Source organism: Strigops habroptila, chromosome 10 (assembly GCF_004027225.2).
Source record: "Strigops habroptila isolate Jane chromosome 10, bStrHab1.2.pri, whole genome shotgun sequence".
Classification (NCBI taxonomy): domain Eukaryota; kingdom Metazoa; phylum Chordata; class Aves; order Psittaciformes; family Psittacidae; genus Strigops; species Strigops habroptila.
Genome location: NC_046359.1, coordinates 25,161,943 through 25,177,786, shown reverse-complemented (window position 1 = coordinate 25,177,786; position 15,844 = coordinate 25,161,943). Strand labels below are relative to the sequence as shown.

Sequence of the window (15,844 nt, the reverse complement as noted above, 5' to 3'; positions counted from 1 at the left end):
CATATGCATTGAAGTTTTGCTTTGCTCTGTTTTGCTTTGCTCTTTTTGCCATACAGCTGGGATGTTCTCAGCTCTTCTTCATGCACATTACTGTGAGGAGAGTGAAGAAAACATCAAAGTAATTTACATCAGTTTGGATGTTAGCTCAGTTCTGCCTCAGAGAAAATAAGCAATACCAAATAATACCCATATTATCGGTACCTGTTTCTTCTAGGTATTGGATTTTTCTCCCATGCTATTGTAAACTTTAATGTCTCTTCGGAGGCCAGTGAAAAATGTCAAGCTAATGATATAATTAATGTATGTATTATTACTTGATAATATATCATCTAAAAAAAATACTTTTTTATATTTTTTCAAAGTAGTGGTAATTAAGTATGTGTAAAATATCTGTTGCAGTCTTCTACTTAAAATAAAAATCAAAGCAAACATTCAAACATTCCGACGACACCAAGCTGTGTGGTTCTGTTGATACGCTGGAGGGAAGGGATGCCATCCAAAGGGACCTTGACACGCTTGTGAGGTGGGCCAATGCCAACCTTATGAAGTTTAACCAAGCCAAGTGCAAGGTCGTACACCTGGGTCAGGGCAACCGTGGGCACAGCTACAGGTTGGGCAGAGAAGAGATTTAGAGCGGCCTCACAGAGAAGGACTTGGGGGTGTTGGTTGATGAGAAACTGAACATGAGCTGGCTTCAGTGTGTGCTCGCAGCCCAGAAAGCCAACCGTATCCTGGGCTGCATCAAAAGAAGCGTGACCAGCAAGTGAAGGAGGTGATCCTGCCCTTCTGCTCTGCTCTCGTGAGACCTCACTTGGAGTATTGTGTACAGTTCTGGTGTCCTCAACATAAGAAGGACATGGAGCTGTTGGAGCAAGTTCAGAGGAGGGCCATGAAGATGAAAAGGGGGCTGGAGCACCTACGGCATGAAGACAAGCTGAGAAAGTTGGGGCTGTTCAGCCTGGAGAAGGGAAGGCTGCGTGGAGACCTCATAGCAGCCTTCCAGTATCTGAAGGGGGCCTATGAGGATGCTGGGGAGGGACTCTTCATTAGGGACTGTACTGGTAAGACAAGGGGTGATGGGTTCAGGGGAAGTCGAGGTTACGTATAAGGAAGAAGTTCTTTACAGTGAGGGTGGTGAGGCACTGGAATGGGTTGCCCAAGGAAGTTGCCAATGATCCATCCCTGGCAGTGTTCAAGGCCAAGTTGGACAGAGCCTTGGGCGACATGGTGTAGTGCGAGGTGTCCCTGCCCATGGCAGGGGGGTTGGAACTAGATGATCTTAAGGTCCTTTCCAACCCTAACTATTCTATGATTTTCTTTCAAGAATTATTATTTGTTATTGTAATTGTTTTTATTATTACATGAAAGTTTTTTATTATTACATGAAAGACATTACTTTCCAATGGCTTTGCCTTTTAGATTCTTGCCAGATGACTTTCTAAAGCTTCTGTGATAAAATAGCAAAATTTCAAGTTGTACTTCTTAGATTACATTTTAAGTATAAGCTAATTCTCACTATTTATGGATAACCACTGCTTCTACTGTAAGTGCTAGACACATGAGTTGGATAATCAGACTTGTCCTTTGCAGTATTTACATGCATATAGTGCTCAGCATTGCCTTCCTCTCTGACACAGAGACTTTTCTCACTCCCTGTCCACTAAGCAATAGAGTGCTTTCTTGCACACATATTTGAAATTTTGAGTACCTAGTTTCTAGAGCTTTTCAATAAGACTTTTTGTTGTAGTTTCACTTCTCTTTCTTAAAGGCAATATGAATTTATTTTAAACTATTTTGCCAATTATGTGCACTTTGATGTTTTATGGTAAATCTGTCATTCTGAGACATCAACTATTTCGTTGGCTTTTTGTTGCATATTTCACATATGCATTGAGTAGATTCAGATACACTTCAATGTCCATTGACTTTCTCAGTCTTTTTTTTCTTTAATATGTCAGAAACACAGCATAGCGTAGCAGGCAGAATACTTGTTGTGGGTGTGGGAGTGAAAAACACATAAGAATCCAAGGTAATATTACTCTAATATTGTCTTTACTGCTTGTTGTTAGGATAGATTTATACAAACACTGAAAATCAAAACAGATTTGTGTTTCCCTGAGCCCAGGGACCAGATTATAGAAACATTCAGACTTCTTGGTTCTGAGAATACATTCCCTGTGTTCCATTTTAGAAAATCCTTATTCTCAACTTCACTGGATTGTCTTCTGCATTTACTTGAACATGAGACCATACCTGTTTTCAACACATGCCTCCAAACCAGCCAAAAACACTACAGTGTTAATCAATTAGGTTTTGTAGAACCAATATTAAGTTGATAAATAAGGTGTCTTTATTGTAGGTAGGGACATTCTGGGATACTGAAGCTCCAAGACCTGATTTGCATATTCTTATTTTTGAGATTAATCATAAAAGTTTGCCCACTCCTCTTTTACCCATTCTTTTTGACTTAATCTGTCATCTCTGCTAGGCTAAAAGGGAAAGCGGATGAGATAAATAGTGGGTGGGTTAGTAAAAGGTGAAACCCTTTGCCTTTTGAAAAGTTTAAGGGTGCTGAAAAAAAACTGAGAAGATAATTAATTACAAGAAATGCTTGCTGAGATTGAAGAATGTAAGATTTTGAGACACTAAGATAACTGAGCAGCCCATTTCTGCAGCAGCATCTTGGGTCTGTAAGTGTTCCTTATAGTGTAGAGGTACAAGAAATGCATGTATTCCTTGAGAGTTATACCATGACTACATTGCTGTATTTTGCTGGATGGTACTATGGCCATTTTTTAATATTAAAGATGATCAGTAAGAGGGGATTTACACATTGCAAGTCTTAGAGATGCAGGCTAAAGGTGAAGGTGATGGGAAATGATCAATCTGTTTTAAACCTGATAGATAATGCCATGACAGAATTAAATTTTGCTTTATGAGTAAATATTAATTTTGTCTTATAAAATAAATAGTAGTCAGAATCTTGGCTGTTGCTCTGTCTTACAACAAACACCATTGTTTACAGTGCTCAGCCTCACTTAAATATACAACCTGTTCGAGCTTCTGTTGTTTGCCATGGAGAAGCTCTTAGACAATGTAGGAAAACTTGCTTTTAGTAGGTTCATTTCTCTCTTAACTTTATTCTGTTGTTCAGCTTTACTTCAGTGTATCTTGTCCCTCTCAGGTATTCGTGTGTTCTGTTGTCCTCCTCCTGTGATTGATTGCTCATACAGGCTAAGAATACTTAAATATACCCTCCCGTAAACGTTTGTGTCCCGTTTAGACCTACAACATTAAGTAATTCTGGAAAAGCCTGTCATCTTAAGAGGTCTTCGGTAGCTGTTGCCAACTGTAACATAAATCCTAATTTTGTTACTAGGAGGAGAATGCTACTCTCTTGCATCATGTTAAGCAAAGATTTTTCTCCATTCAGCATAGGAACAAGTTTGCAGCTTTTGGTTAAGGACTCAACGGTGCAGATTACTGCTTTTATATTATGGAAAGATTCTTTGGCAATACATTGGATTACCTCCACAGAGTCATAATATTTCTCTCTTTTGAAAATGCACATACCCACATGTATACAGGCACCCACACATATGCACCCTCTCAGCACCTTTATAAGTAAATATTACTACAAAACAGGTTATCCAAATTCTAGATGTCTCATGTGAAACTGGCCCATTTATCTGCCTGAGATAAGAAAGGAATGCAAGATACTTGAACTGTTGTTTTGCAGTTATGTTTGTATGCTTTGAAATTCATTGTTGCATAAGATCATCTAATAACCCAGTGAAAAACAGATGCCCAAATGTACACGAACTAGATGGTAAGTTACTATTTTGTCTCTAGCCCTTTTCTACAGGTAAAGCCATTAAAAACAGCGACTGTTGACATCTCCTTGTATAGTCAAGATGTCAATCAGATGTTAATGCATCAAATCTAGAGATTTTCCCTAATTACATTTTTGATATTCAGCATCTAATTTCATTAAAACTCTGAAAAGTACACATTTGCTTATGCTGGCCAAAACAGGTATAGTCTTTAGTGTTATAAATATCCTGCATTGAGATAGATGCAGTTTTAAGCCACTTATTTATTCACAGTCGTGTTTTTACCAGGACAGATTATATCCCATGCATCACAAAATGGAAGAATTATTGTATCTTTAGTTTGGAGATTTCTGCACTATGTGGTATGTGGTGTATTTTTTTAGAATAGTGCTCTGTCAATTTGTTTCATGTAGTTGAAGGGATGGTGCTTCCATTCTGCTCTTTGCTTTTCTGTTACACGGAGTTCCCACAATAAGAATTCTTTTTCTCTATACCAGTACTGAACATCATATTGCGTAATTTCATTCCATTACTTTTCTTGTATCCTTGTAAACCAATTTTTCTTTCTTAATGGCTTTCATACACTTCAACTACATATTTATAATGTCATTCTGCCTTTTTCCTGGTACATTGGTTGCTACTTAGACAAGTTATGCCTGACTTTATTTTGTGCTTTTTCATCGTGAGTCCAGTTTCCTCTTTTTTTAAAACATTATTTGTGGATTTTACCAAGCGTATAGTCTATAAATTTTTAAGGTACAGAGTTACAAATTAAATACTAAAATTTAGTTTACCAGGAGCTATTGTGAGGGGAGCTACGTCTTTTCTGCTCTATAAGGCTGTAATGAAAGCAAAGTTGTATTTGTTATTTTTGTCTGTCTTAGTTCAGTTTAGTCTCATGTCTAAAATTACTGCTGTCGTGGATGCAGGTTCAGGCTTTTTCTAAATGAATTTCAATCTGAGGTTGCAAGGCTTTGTTTTGTGACCTTTGAGGTTAATAGATTCTTCAGTGTGGTAGCACAAAGGGTAACAGTTTTCCTCCCTTCCATTAGCAAACCTCAGTATGCTTGTATTGCTGTTATAAGGAGGCACATGCTGATTTACTTTTTTTACTGTTTTATTCTTCTTAGAGGCTGTGGTTCAATTTACTGCATTCCTTGGAGGTTTGACATGTCAATTAGATGTTATCGACAGTAATAGAAGGGCAGTTGCTGTAAATGTGAAGCTTTTACGAGTGGGCCATGAAATCAGACCCAAGGGAATGTAAGAGAAAAGTGTGATAAATACAGTGTTAGACTACACACTACAAAGGAACTGATTAATAGGGAGCATGATTCTGTCTCATATCTCTAAAAATATTGTTTATATATTTGCTGTTAATCAACTACTCCATTGGTAGGAAAAGTTATATAACAAAATAGCTTACAATCTGTTGTAGGATTATGAGGGGGGAGAAGTTTTCGAAGTTAAAAGCATCGTACTAGTTGTACTACTGGGTATGCTAATGCATTGGATGGCTTTTCATATCTTTGCTATATCTGTGAACATCAGGAGCAGTAACTATTGGTAATGAGTAAGCATAACAAAACCAATTCAACCTCTAGGATTGTGCATGTTTGTCTTCTGCATGTGTGCTGTGGTGTACACAAAAGCATGTAACGTGAACTCAGAGGTCAAGTTACTCAAGTTCACAGCCTTCGTCTGCCACCACTGCTGTCCCCCAAGGATGTATATGGAGATACTACTTGCACAGTTCTTGCTACAGCATAGAAATTTGGCTTACGGCGTTTGCAAGCAAATTGCTAATAATTTCGTTTTGTGTAAGATACTGAAATATAAACTATATTTCTGGAAGCATAGAAAGACCACCTGTTGAAATTGAAAAAAAATGTGTGAGCAAACTAAATTATATGAGCTTATGCAGTACAAAAATGCTTCTGGTTGCCTACATTAGGATATGGATATATTTGAAAATTGGTTACTACATTTAGTTAAAAAAATAATTGCTGTATTGAGTTTTACCATTGCTCAATTTGACTATGTTTTAACATTTTCTTTATGTAGTATTTTTTCTAAAGTGGCAAAAGTGTCAGCACTGAAGCTGTGAAAGCAGGGGTTACTAAAAGGTGTCTTTTACATTATAAGCTTTATAAAGATGTCAGAAAGTCAGTATAGACTTCATTAAATCTTTTTTATGTCAGTTTTTATTCTGATAGGTCTGCTTTATCAAGCCCACGTTTGGTTTCTACAATAAATCATATGCAATAAAACATTCATAGCAGTTTAGTAAATGTTCTTCTAGGGGACAGGTATTTCATTTAAATTGGTGGGAGGGGCCAGTCGTAGGGCAGAAATAACTACAAATTCTGTTCAGATGCTTTCAGAATTATGTGTTCCCTATGGGAAGTGTATTTAGGATAGAAACTTGAGGGGAGTTTTCCCAGAAGGTAGGAATGCAGACTTTTACTTGTCAATATATAAAGCTGTTATGTAACAAATACTGTGACAGGTGATTTTTAGTATTTATTATTCTCACATTTATTCTAGATTCTCAGCATATTTCTCTTAACTATTTTTTATTACCTCTGCCATTAGTACTTCAAGTCCGTTTTGGCTTTTTTTTTTTTTTTTTTATTTATGAGACTGGATAAAGTATGTTTCCTATCTCATCAATGGACTAACGCATAAATAAAACCAAGATGCATAAATATAACCAAGAGTTTTGCCTCTGTCTCCGAGAGCTGCAGGGGAAAGCTGTTACTTCGAGCTTGCACCTTCCTTGCTTCCTTAGAAGTACCACATTTGATGGGCCACCATTTTAGGGAGTGCTGCCATGATGACAGCAAAATTGATGGAAACTCAGTTTTAGGTCTCAGTTTTTAGTTGAGTAAACCAGGGATAGGACTACATTTAATTTTACTTAATTTAGAACCCAAAATGTAGATTACCTTTGATTCCCTGGAATATTTTCTTCCTCATGCTTTATCTTCCCCCTCTGGCATGGGATGGAAAGGCGGTGAAGGCTGAGGCAGCTACCCAGTTTGATTTTTGTGCTTTATAGGTCTGGCTCTGAATTAGTATCTTAAATTACAGCTTTAACAGGAGAGGGAGTACTACTTCACTTTATTGTTTAGTACTGTTATGGTGGAAAACATGTTTTTTATAGGCAATTTATAAGGTAGCTGTAGACCTTTTTGGTATTTTACAAAGAAAAATGCCTGTATAACAGTAACTGTTACAGCATTTTTAGTGCACGTTTCTGTGCTTATAAAGCGCACATCATGCAGAACATATTACGGTACTTCTCGAGTCTCTGTTGGCTTGTTTATCTGTGCATGCAATTTTTTGTTTGGCAGCATCACTTGCTAGTTACTTGCTGCCTTGTTTACATCAGTACAGTCATAGACTGATGTATGGAAAGAATACATAACTCTTCCTGTTATCTGCTTTTACAAGCATCTCCTCACTATTCCATCATAATAAATGCTGTGTTTCTTTAAAATATGTTATATATGTTTCAAGTTGAAGAAGTCCATATCCAAATAAGCTAAGAAGTGTTTTTTCACCTACTATATAGAATGAGGCATATGTGGACAAATATTTGAAAGTAAATTAGAGGTTACTTGCTGATATTTGACATTTTTCAGGGTGTGGTGTTCATTTCCGCATTTGTTTCCAACTTTGCTTTGCTTTGCTGCTTGGAGTGGGGAACAGAAAATGGAGGTTGTATGTCACCTTGGAAAGTGAGGAGACACAGCGTGCACACAAAAAGTACATGCTTAGTCTGAAGCAGTTGAATGAACAATTGTTGAATGAACAGTTACAGCTTGTTGAATGTTAGTTACATGTAATGGCTTTCTCTTTCATCTTACATCTTTGTCCTGAATTTGGTTTCAGCTATAATCAGTGATGCTGTGGTGAGCCCACAGCGTGGAACTATTCTGTAGTGCAAGTGGCTCATTAGAAAACCTCAGTAAAAGATAAGCTTCCACTTCGTTCTTAATTTGTTCTTTCTGGAAGAGAAGGAAATAACAGGGAAGGGTCGCTATTTATAGCCTACTATATGTAATAAATCTTCAGAAAGAGCAGCTTTTCATAGAACTAACTAGGCAAGGATTCCAAATGCTGAGAAAAGCCATTAAATTTTTTAAGAGGTGAATTGCTATTTTGGAGCTATAGTAGCTTAAGCAATAGCAAGTTATTGTTACAATTTACCTGGACATGAGTATTTCTTGCATTCTTCTTGCAATAGCCTAATAAAGAAAGAGACAGGAAGAAACATGAAAGTAGAGGGGTTTCTAATGATTTTCTTCTTCCTCTGAATAGAATATGGTGAAGAGATTGTGGAATGTACAAAGCCATTGAGTTTTCAGTGACAGCTGTTGCTGTTGGAGAGATGAAAGCGCTTGGCCCAAGAGTCTGTTTGTATGTTTGAGGAGAGAAAGTGATTTTCATTGCGAGGATCTCTAAGTGAGGCAGGCAGAGTCAGAGAATAAGAGAGCAAAAGATAATTATCTGAATTATGTTCAGGCTGTTATAGAAGACGAATATAGTTAAAATGTAATTAAATATGACAGGCTCACAGGATGCAAGCATGGCTTTGGAATGCTAATCATCAATTACTGCATCTCCTTAGGGGTGTCAGGCAGAACGAGAGAAAAGTCTGGTGGCTGAGGTGAGATGCAGAGTATTAAATAAAACACCATAGGGCTGTAACAAGGCTAATTTATTTTGGAAAATGGAGCTGTGGTATCAGGAGACCTTTGCTAGCCAAACAACTTGTAGTGCTGCATTTCGGCTTGAGGACCCTGGTATAAATCTGAGTCGGCTGCTAGTCCTGAGTTTTTGAGAGATGTAAACCTCAGCTTGAGGTAGTGATTATTTGTGGTGTGAAAGTGATGACCAGGGCTGCTTCAGATTGAGCAGCAAATCCAAAAGGAATCAACCAGCAAGACAGGTGTGGAAGCCAAGAAAAAGACCAACACAGCCTGAATATCTAAAAAAGTTAAACCATGAAAAATTTATTTGTTATAGGGTCACTAATAGGGAGTACAGAGATACAGGAAGTCCAAAGACAACAATATGAGTTTATGGGAGAAGTAAGTTCTGGTAGCTTCTTTATGACCATGTCATAGAATCATAGAATCAGCTGGGTTAGAAAAGTCCTTTAAGATCAAGTCCAATTGTTACCCCAGGACTGCCAAGACCACCACTAAACCATGTCACTGAGGACCTCATCTACACAGTTTTTGAACACTTCCAGGGACGGTGATTCTACCACTTCCCTGGGCAGCCTGTTCCAATACCTGACTACCCTCTTGGTGAAGAAGTTTTTCCTAATACCCAGTTTAAACCTCTCCTGGTGCAGCTTGAGGCTGTTACCTTTTGTCCTATCACTTGTTACTTGGGAGAAGAGACCTGCCACCTCCTCTCTCCATCCTCCTTTCAGGTAGTTGTAGTGAGCAGTAAGGTCCGCCCTGAACCTCCTTTTCTCCAGACTAAACAACCCTGGCTTCTTTAGGATTTTAAACTCTTTTATTCAGAATAGCTTCAGAATATTTTCCAAATCAATAAATAGGGAAATCAGATTTTTACATCACCACTCTCCTTGCATAAAGTGTGTGTGTATAAATGTGAAAGCATATGCATAATGAACCCTATTGTGATACTTTGAAAAGTAGTGTTGCAATCATCTGGTGGTCCCAGCCACTCAGCTTTGGCATGAAGAGGAACTGCCTGGCTGTGATATGAGTAGGAAACTCATAAGAGTTTTGTATGGAGGGGAGATTTTCCCCTGTTTAAGGAAAAAAATGTTTAAATCGTAGCAGTCTTTCAGGTCTTGAGACAGTCAACAAAATAGTTCATTCTCATTTTATATTTTATTTAGAGCTTGAAGAAACAACCTGAAATTTAAAATAAGGACATAGCCACATAAGGGATATAAATAAACCATGCCGTTAGGTAGATAACTGCTGTACCTCTGAGGCCTGACACAGACCGCACCTTTCTATTATGATGAGTAACTCTAATTGCATCCATTACTTCATGCAGTAATACCAGTAGACTACTTGAAATTAGGTCTTGATTGGGTTCATAATCTTCTTTAAGCAAATATAACCTGACAGCAGTGATAAAAGTAATAGTCAACTAAATTAAACCCAGAAATGCTATGTTTGTGACAGCGATTTTCCTACTAAGGGAAAACTCAAGTTCCTGACAAATGGTCAGCAACCAAGCAGTTCATCCTGCCAGGCTTTGGGGTAGTCTACTGGTGGCAAGTGTTGTTTTATTCCAGTTTTGCTTTGGTCCCTTATTTCTTATATGAACACTTCCAAAGGTGTTCTGAACATATTCAGGAAAACTATCCCATGTTCTTCTTCTGTAGTGAGTTAATCAAGTTATCCTTAACTACATTTTATTTCTGAAGCCTTCTGTGACAGTCTAGTTTTGCTAAAAAAGTTAAATTCTGTATCTAGCTTTCATGTTTTATTAATACAAAATAATTTAAATTCTAATGTTTTCAAGTATTAATCTAGTTTAGTGGAAGACTGGCATCAAACTGAAACCTCTAGTTCCTATTACTCTTTTTGTTTCTTCTGTTTAACTCTCAGTGTATTCCATAAAGGTATTACAGAAATATCATACACAAAGGTATGGTAAGAATTGCTGTCTTTCTGCTGTGTATTAGGCTGATTGAGGTGGCTTACCTCACCCAGATCAGAAGAATATGAATGAGGAAGGAAAATTATAGTGGTCCCAATCTACCCCTGGGGCTCTCAGTCTAGCCCAAAAAGTTATACTCCAGCTTTGGGGGTTGGTCTGTTCTCCCCACTGCCTCTGTGTCAGGGTGAGGAAATCCTCACAGCCTGAACTGCAAAGAATGCTTTATGTCACCTGCAATTTACTGGAAGGACCTTGGCCTGTACAAGGGAAGCTTGGCTCCTCTGCCTCAACTGCTCCACTTAGAGTAGTAGGAGTTTATTTGAGGTTTTGGGTGTGTGGGATTTTCTTTCCCTAGAACTGTAAATTTCTTTAAAAAAGCTCTGATGATTTTTCATGAGTAGTGAACAGGTGGATGCATTAACTTTTATTTATCTGATCTTTTGTTTATCTAATGAGTCAGTATTAGTCAAGGATTTTAGACTTTGATTCAGGTATTTTTTTCTTTTACCATTTTTTTTAACTACGAGCAATAGTATGCGTATTCTTCCTGCACACGAATTTTAGTAGCATACCATATGTATGAAAACATATAAGCAGAGTCAAAGCACGTTAAAAATGAACAGGGAATGCTGGAAATTCGGGTGATGAAAAGTGTTTCTCTGTTTACCCTATTAAGTGATAATAGTAGATACTGTCACTTGAATGGATTCTCTGTATATTTTACTGCAAGCTATTGTGACCGTGTTTAATATTGGTATGTCTTTCTGGAATTTTTTTTAAGATCCTGGCAAACAATCACTTTTGATAAACAACCTGCATCTTTTATCAGAATAGTCGGAACTCACAACACAGCTAATGAGGTAAGGAACTTTTAAGAAAACCTGTATTCTTCATGAATATGCAGCAGCATAGTTTCCATATCTTGCAATGAAATTGAGAATACCTTCTAAAATGTACTCGCTTCGTTTTCCTTGCTCTGGCAGCCCTGCAAAATAAGAATGAATGCTTTTTGTATTGGAGTATTTGTGAACTGTGTTATCGTCTTTCCTACAGATTTGAAGGATTGTTGCCAGTCTGGGGTTTACAAAGTAAAGTGTTTCTGGCTTTGCCCTTTCTATAATGCTGTCAAACATTCCTGTTGGGTTTGGTTTTAAATTAATCCTTATTTGATATACGATGACAATACCATTTTAGTGCACTAGAGAAAGGTGTATAGTCTCTGATTATTTGTTTTTTTCACCTTTATATTTTCTTTTGAATGAATAAAGCATAAGAAGCATCTCAGTCTTCATAAGAACATCTTATTTGCATAAGATTCTCTTATAATTAATTTTCATACTTGGTAAATCATTTACCAGTAGTGGCCAAACCAAAAGACTCTTCTCAGTTCATTTTATACAGAAAAAAAATATTTTGCCGTAACTGACTGAGTGCAGTATCATCCTTTTATTGTTTGCTTGTGCTTCTATCTTTTGTAATTGTTGTGTATTGTCTCAGATGAAGTCCAGATTTTACAGATTACTTCAGTAAAACAATTTACAATATGTGAATTTAAGAATATATGTAAGTCTTTGAGATTAGGACCCTATATGCTGAGTTTATAAGAGGCACCAAAAGCGGCTGCTTCTGTGTGTATGGATGCATGACTACATCCCATACATGTAGTTCACTGCAAATCATTGTATTTTCACACTTTACAATAAACTGTGGATAGCACTATTAAATTTGTAGTAATTAGAGTTTGTCAACTCTAGGAGTCACAATTTCTGATCATATTCAGCATATGGGGTTGCTGGTTCTTAAGCATTGGGAGAATTCTCAAATAGCATTGCTTATGTCCAATTTTAGAGCAATTATTGCAAACATATGCCTCACCAGATGTGAACATTAGTTCTCAGCAGACAGTTGGAAAGAAGCTGACCAATCAACTGAACTGGGAAAGCAGTTCTTTTTTTCCTAAGCGCTGTCTCTTGCAGTGTACACTTCAGTGAGTTCTTAAAACCACAGAATCAGAAGCTGCCTCCAGGGTTGTTGTAGATTCATGAAGAAGACCTTTTCCATTACTGATCCATACAGAGTGTCTTCTTTGCTCTCGTGCCACTCTCTGTAAGTTCTCATCTCTATTAAAAAAGAATGAGATGCAAGCGTGTAAACTTAGCAAATCAGCCTATGGGAAACTACTTCCAACTTTTGATTTGCAAAGGTAGCCTTAAGCCCTGAAGAGTAATGGGCTTTTAAACACAATTCTAATTTCAAATTGGTTATTATTCCCAAGGAATATAATATCCTGTGTAGTTATTTATATGGAGTAGTGCATAACTGTAGTGAAGATCAGTATGTGCAAACTGAGGTTACAGCTGTTTATGTAATGGCTCAGTGGAACTATAAACAGATGCTGCTGTTCTGGGTCTTCTGCTCTTTTGTCTTTAAAATCTGTACACAACACTTTTTTATTTTTATTATTTCTCCTAAAGATTGTAGAGGAGGAACGTTATCAGCATGTACCTATTACTGAATTACATTTTTGATTTATATTAAACAGACGCTCTGTAACATTTTGTCATAAATTTTTGTTTTCCAGATCAGGTACCAAGTTTTTTTCATACTTCCAATTTAAATAATAACAGTGTAGCCAAAGTCTTGGTTTGTTCTGGAGTCTATAGTCTCAGTAGTCTCTTCAGTAAGAACACAAACAGTTTCCAGATTTATTTGCCCACAGCTGGTTGTATTTATTTTATGTCAAACCACTCTCATTTTAAGCAGTAGATGCTAATGGCAGCATATTTTCATTAAGGAGTTTTACTGTGATAGGTACAAAAATGCTCCCTATTTGTTTTACCAATATGTACCTTTGAACTTTGAAGCACAATCTGTACTTTCCAAAGGGAAGAGCTGATTTTTGGAATTGAAAAAAAAACCCCATGAAATTTCTCTATTTTGTGAACAATTTCATTTTAAAATTTATTGTTTCCTTTGCCAGGTTTTCCAAGTTTTGAAAGACATGTTGTTCACAGATTTTTTATTTGTTCTTTTTTGACCTGGCCTTTGAGTACATTTTTGTATGTTAGAACATGGTAGAACTGTAACTTTTTGTTTTCTTGAGCTTCCAGACATCCTGCTTTTATAAAGAAAAGGATTATTTTTCCTTAGTCCTTGTCATTGTTTATTTGTCAGACAGGTCACCTGATACTTCAACTGTTTAAGTTTTATCTTGTTGTTCCTCTTCAGTATTACTGACCTGGAAAGGACACATAGTTGCTGATGTGAGAGCTTTATCTTACAAATTACTGTACCAGTGTATATGTGCTTGGCCTTTCTGCTTTATTTGTCAGACCTTTTTTAAGATCTTCATGAGAAGTATACCATACCACTGATTAGAAGATGATACTGACCTGTCATCTCTGCCTTTTGAGAGAAACACATGCAAGACTGTTTGTTTTAGTAATAAAGTTCTGAAATAGGTAATTCCGATATTGGATGAAGCAGATGAGCTCAATTGTACTTCTGTGCTCTCTGCTTCTTTCACAAGCAGTACTCTGTTTGTTGAAGTGGCAGAGTAACTGCAAATAATGCTGTAAATTTGCAGGCTTGTTAATGTACCAGATGTTGAGTGGAGCATTGAGTATTAAGGAAGCAGTAAAAAGGACAGTTACAATTTAAGAATCGGGTACTTCATACTTTGTAGAGTAGTGTTAGCTAAATTTCAGTTGTATCCATACTGTATGTAAAAAAGCATGCATTACTTTGTAAAGGGAAGTTTTAAATGAGAAACGCTATTGGTGTGGGATACAACAGAAATACAGAATCTTCTGACTTGGAGATCTCCCATTCATTAGTCTGTACTGCCTTTAAAGGAAAGCAGTGTCTTGCTGAGGTGGCACTGACTAGATAATACTGTTTTCTTCACATCCCGATGCTGATAAGGGCAGCTGGAAAAATAGCTGTTACTTTAAAGCTGTTTACTTCACATGGGAGTGGGCTTCTGAAGAAGCATAGCTCAATGCAAAAATCAGCTTCTCAAGAACTGTAAACAGATGGAGAGAATTCATGCCACTGTAGAAATTAGTTCAGCTTTAGAAAAAAACTAGAAAAAGGCAGAGAAAAAGTGTTTTGTGCACATGTGTGGATGTGTGGGTATGGGTGTAGATTTGTAGTCTCTTCATATATTTATATGTAAAGGCATAGCAATACCTGTTTATTTGAGCATGTATCTATATAGAGAAATATAAACGTGCATAGCTATGTATCTGTATAAAAACCTGCAAGAATTCTTACACTGAGAGGCACAAAAAGATATAATGGGGATAAAAAAACCCAGTGATTGAATATGGTTTTTTTATTCATTTCATGTATGCTGTCAGAATTGGAATTAACTAGCTACCTTCACAGAAAAGACCCTGGGGCTACTGCAGACGTGTTGCTGCAGTCTGTTCAATGTGCACTTGAGCAGGGATGGTCAAAAAGAATAATAGGGTTTTCAGTTGTATTGCAGAAAAGATAGAAAATATAAAATTCTGTAGTCCTGCATGTAGTATGCCCATGTCTTGCTTATGGTATTTGATTTTTGCCCACATTAATTTGAAAGGGCCTGGGAAAGGGCAGTTAAGATTAAAAGATTACCTTTGTGAGAATAGCTTTAAAGACATGATCTACTTGCAAGAATAATAATAGAAGATGTCATAAAAGCATACAAAATTAATTTAAAACAATATGTTTAAAATTCAGGGTTTAATATTCATTAAGCTTTAGCTCTAAAACTACAATGCATGAGAAAATAGCAGATTTTAAATTAGTATAAGAAAACATTTGTTTGTTTAGTACATGGCAAAGCTGTGCAATTCATAGCAACAAGAATTCACATGGAAATAAGTTTTGTAGCAATTTTAAAGAGTTCCTCCCCCTTCTTCTCCCAGGCACTTCAAGAACAAGTAGAAGTAAGAGTAAGTAAAGTAAAAAATAAATTGGAAAAAATGCTTAAACATATGATCCTTTTACTCTAAGACACAGTCACCTGTACAGTGGTCCTGGGTATTGTTTGAAAAATCAGAAAATGATCACTGAAATGGAATATTTCATCTGATGAAGCAGCAGCCTTCTTGGACGCTCTGAATACCTTTCTACATACTCCAGGATATGTCTGTAGAGCTACTGTTGCCGTTACAGCAGAGGGCAATCTTGAAATAGAATCATATTGGTAATGATTTAAATTTCATTTCTAGTGTGCATGAATATTCAGTCTTTTGAGGAAGTAATTAGATCATAAGATACACTTCAGACAATATAATTGTTGTTGCCATCCAATAGCATGTAGTAGATATTTTTGCTACTTGGCAAAGAAAAAAAATCGT

General features: G+C 36.8%; 1 protein-coding gene across 2 annotated transcripts in view; it reads left to right on the top strand.

Moving 5' to 3' along the window:
- The window catches only part of BTBD9 (BTB domain containing 9), a 128,781-nt gene that overhangs the window by 103,806 nt on the left and 9,131 nt on the right, over positions 1 to 15,844 (top strand). The window contains exon 11 of one of the 2 annotated variants that reach the window (XM_030499211.1): positions 11,278 to 11,356. In XM_030499211.1, coding sequence (XP_030355071.1) covers positions 11,278 to 11,356 — 79 coding nt within the window. Of the gene's footprint in view, positions 1 to 4,963; positions 6,015 to 11,277; positions 11,357 to 15,844 lie in introns of those variants that run through there. The other variant, XM_030499212.1, reaches the window with a different exon arrangement.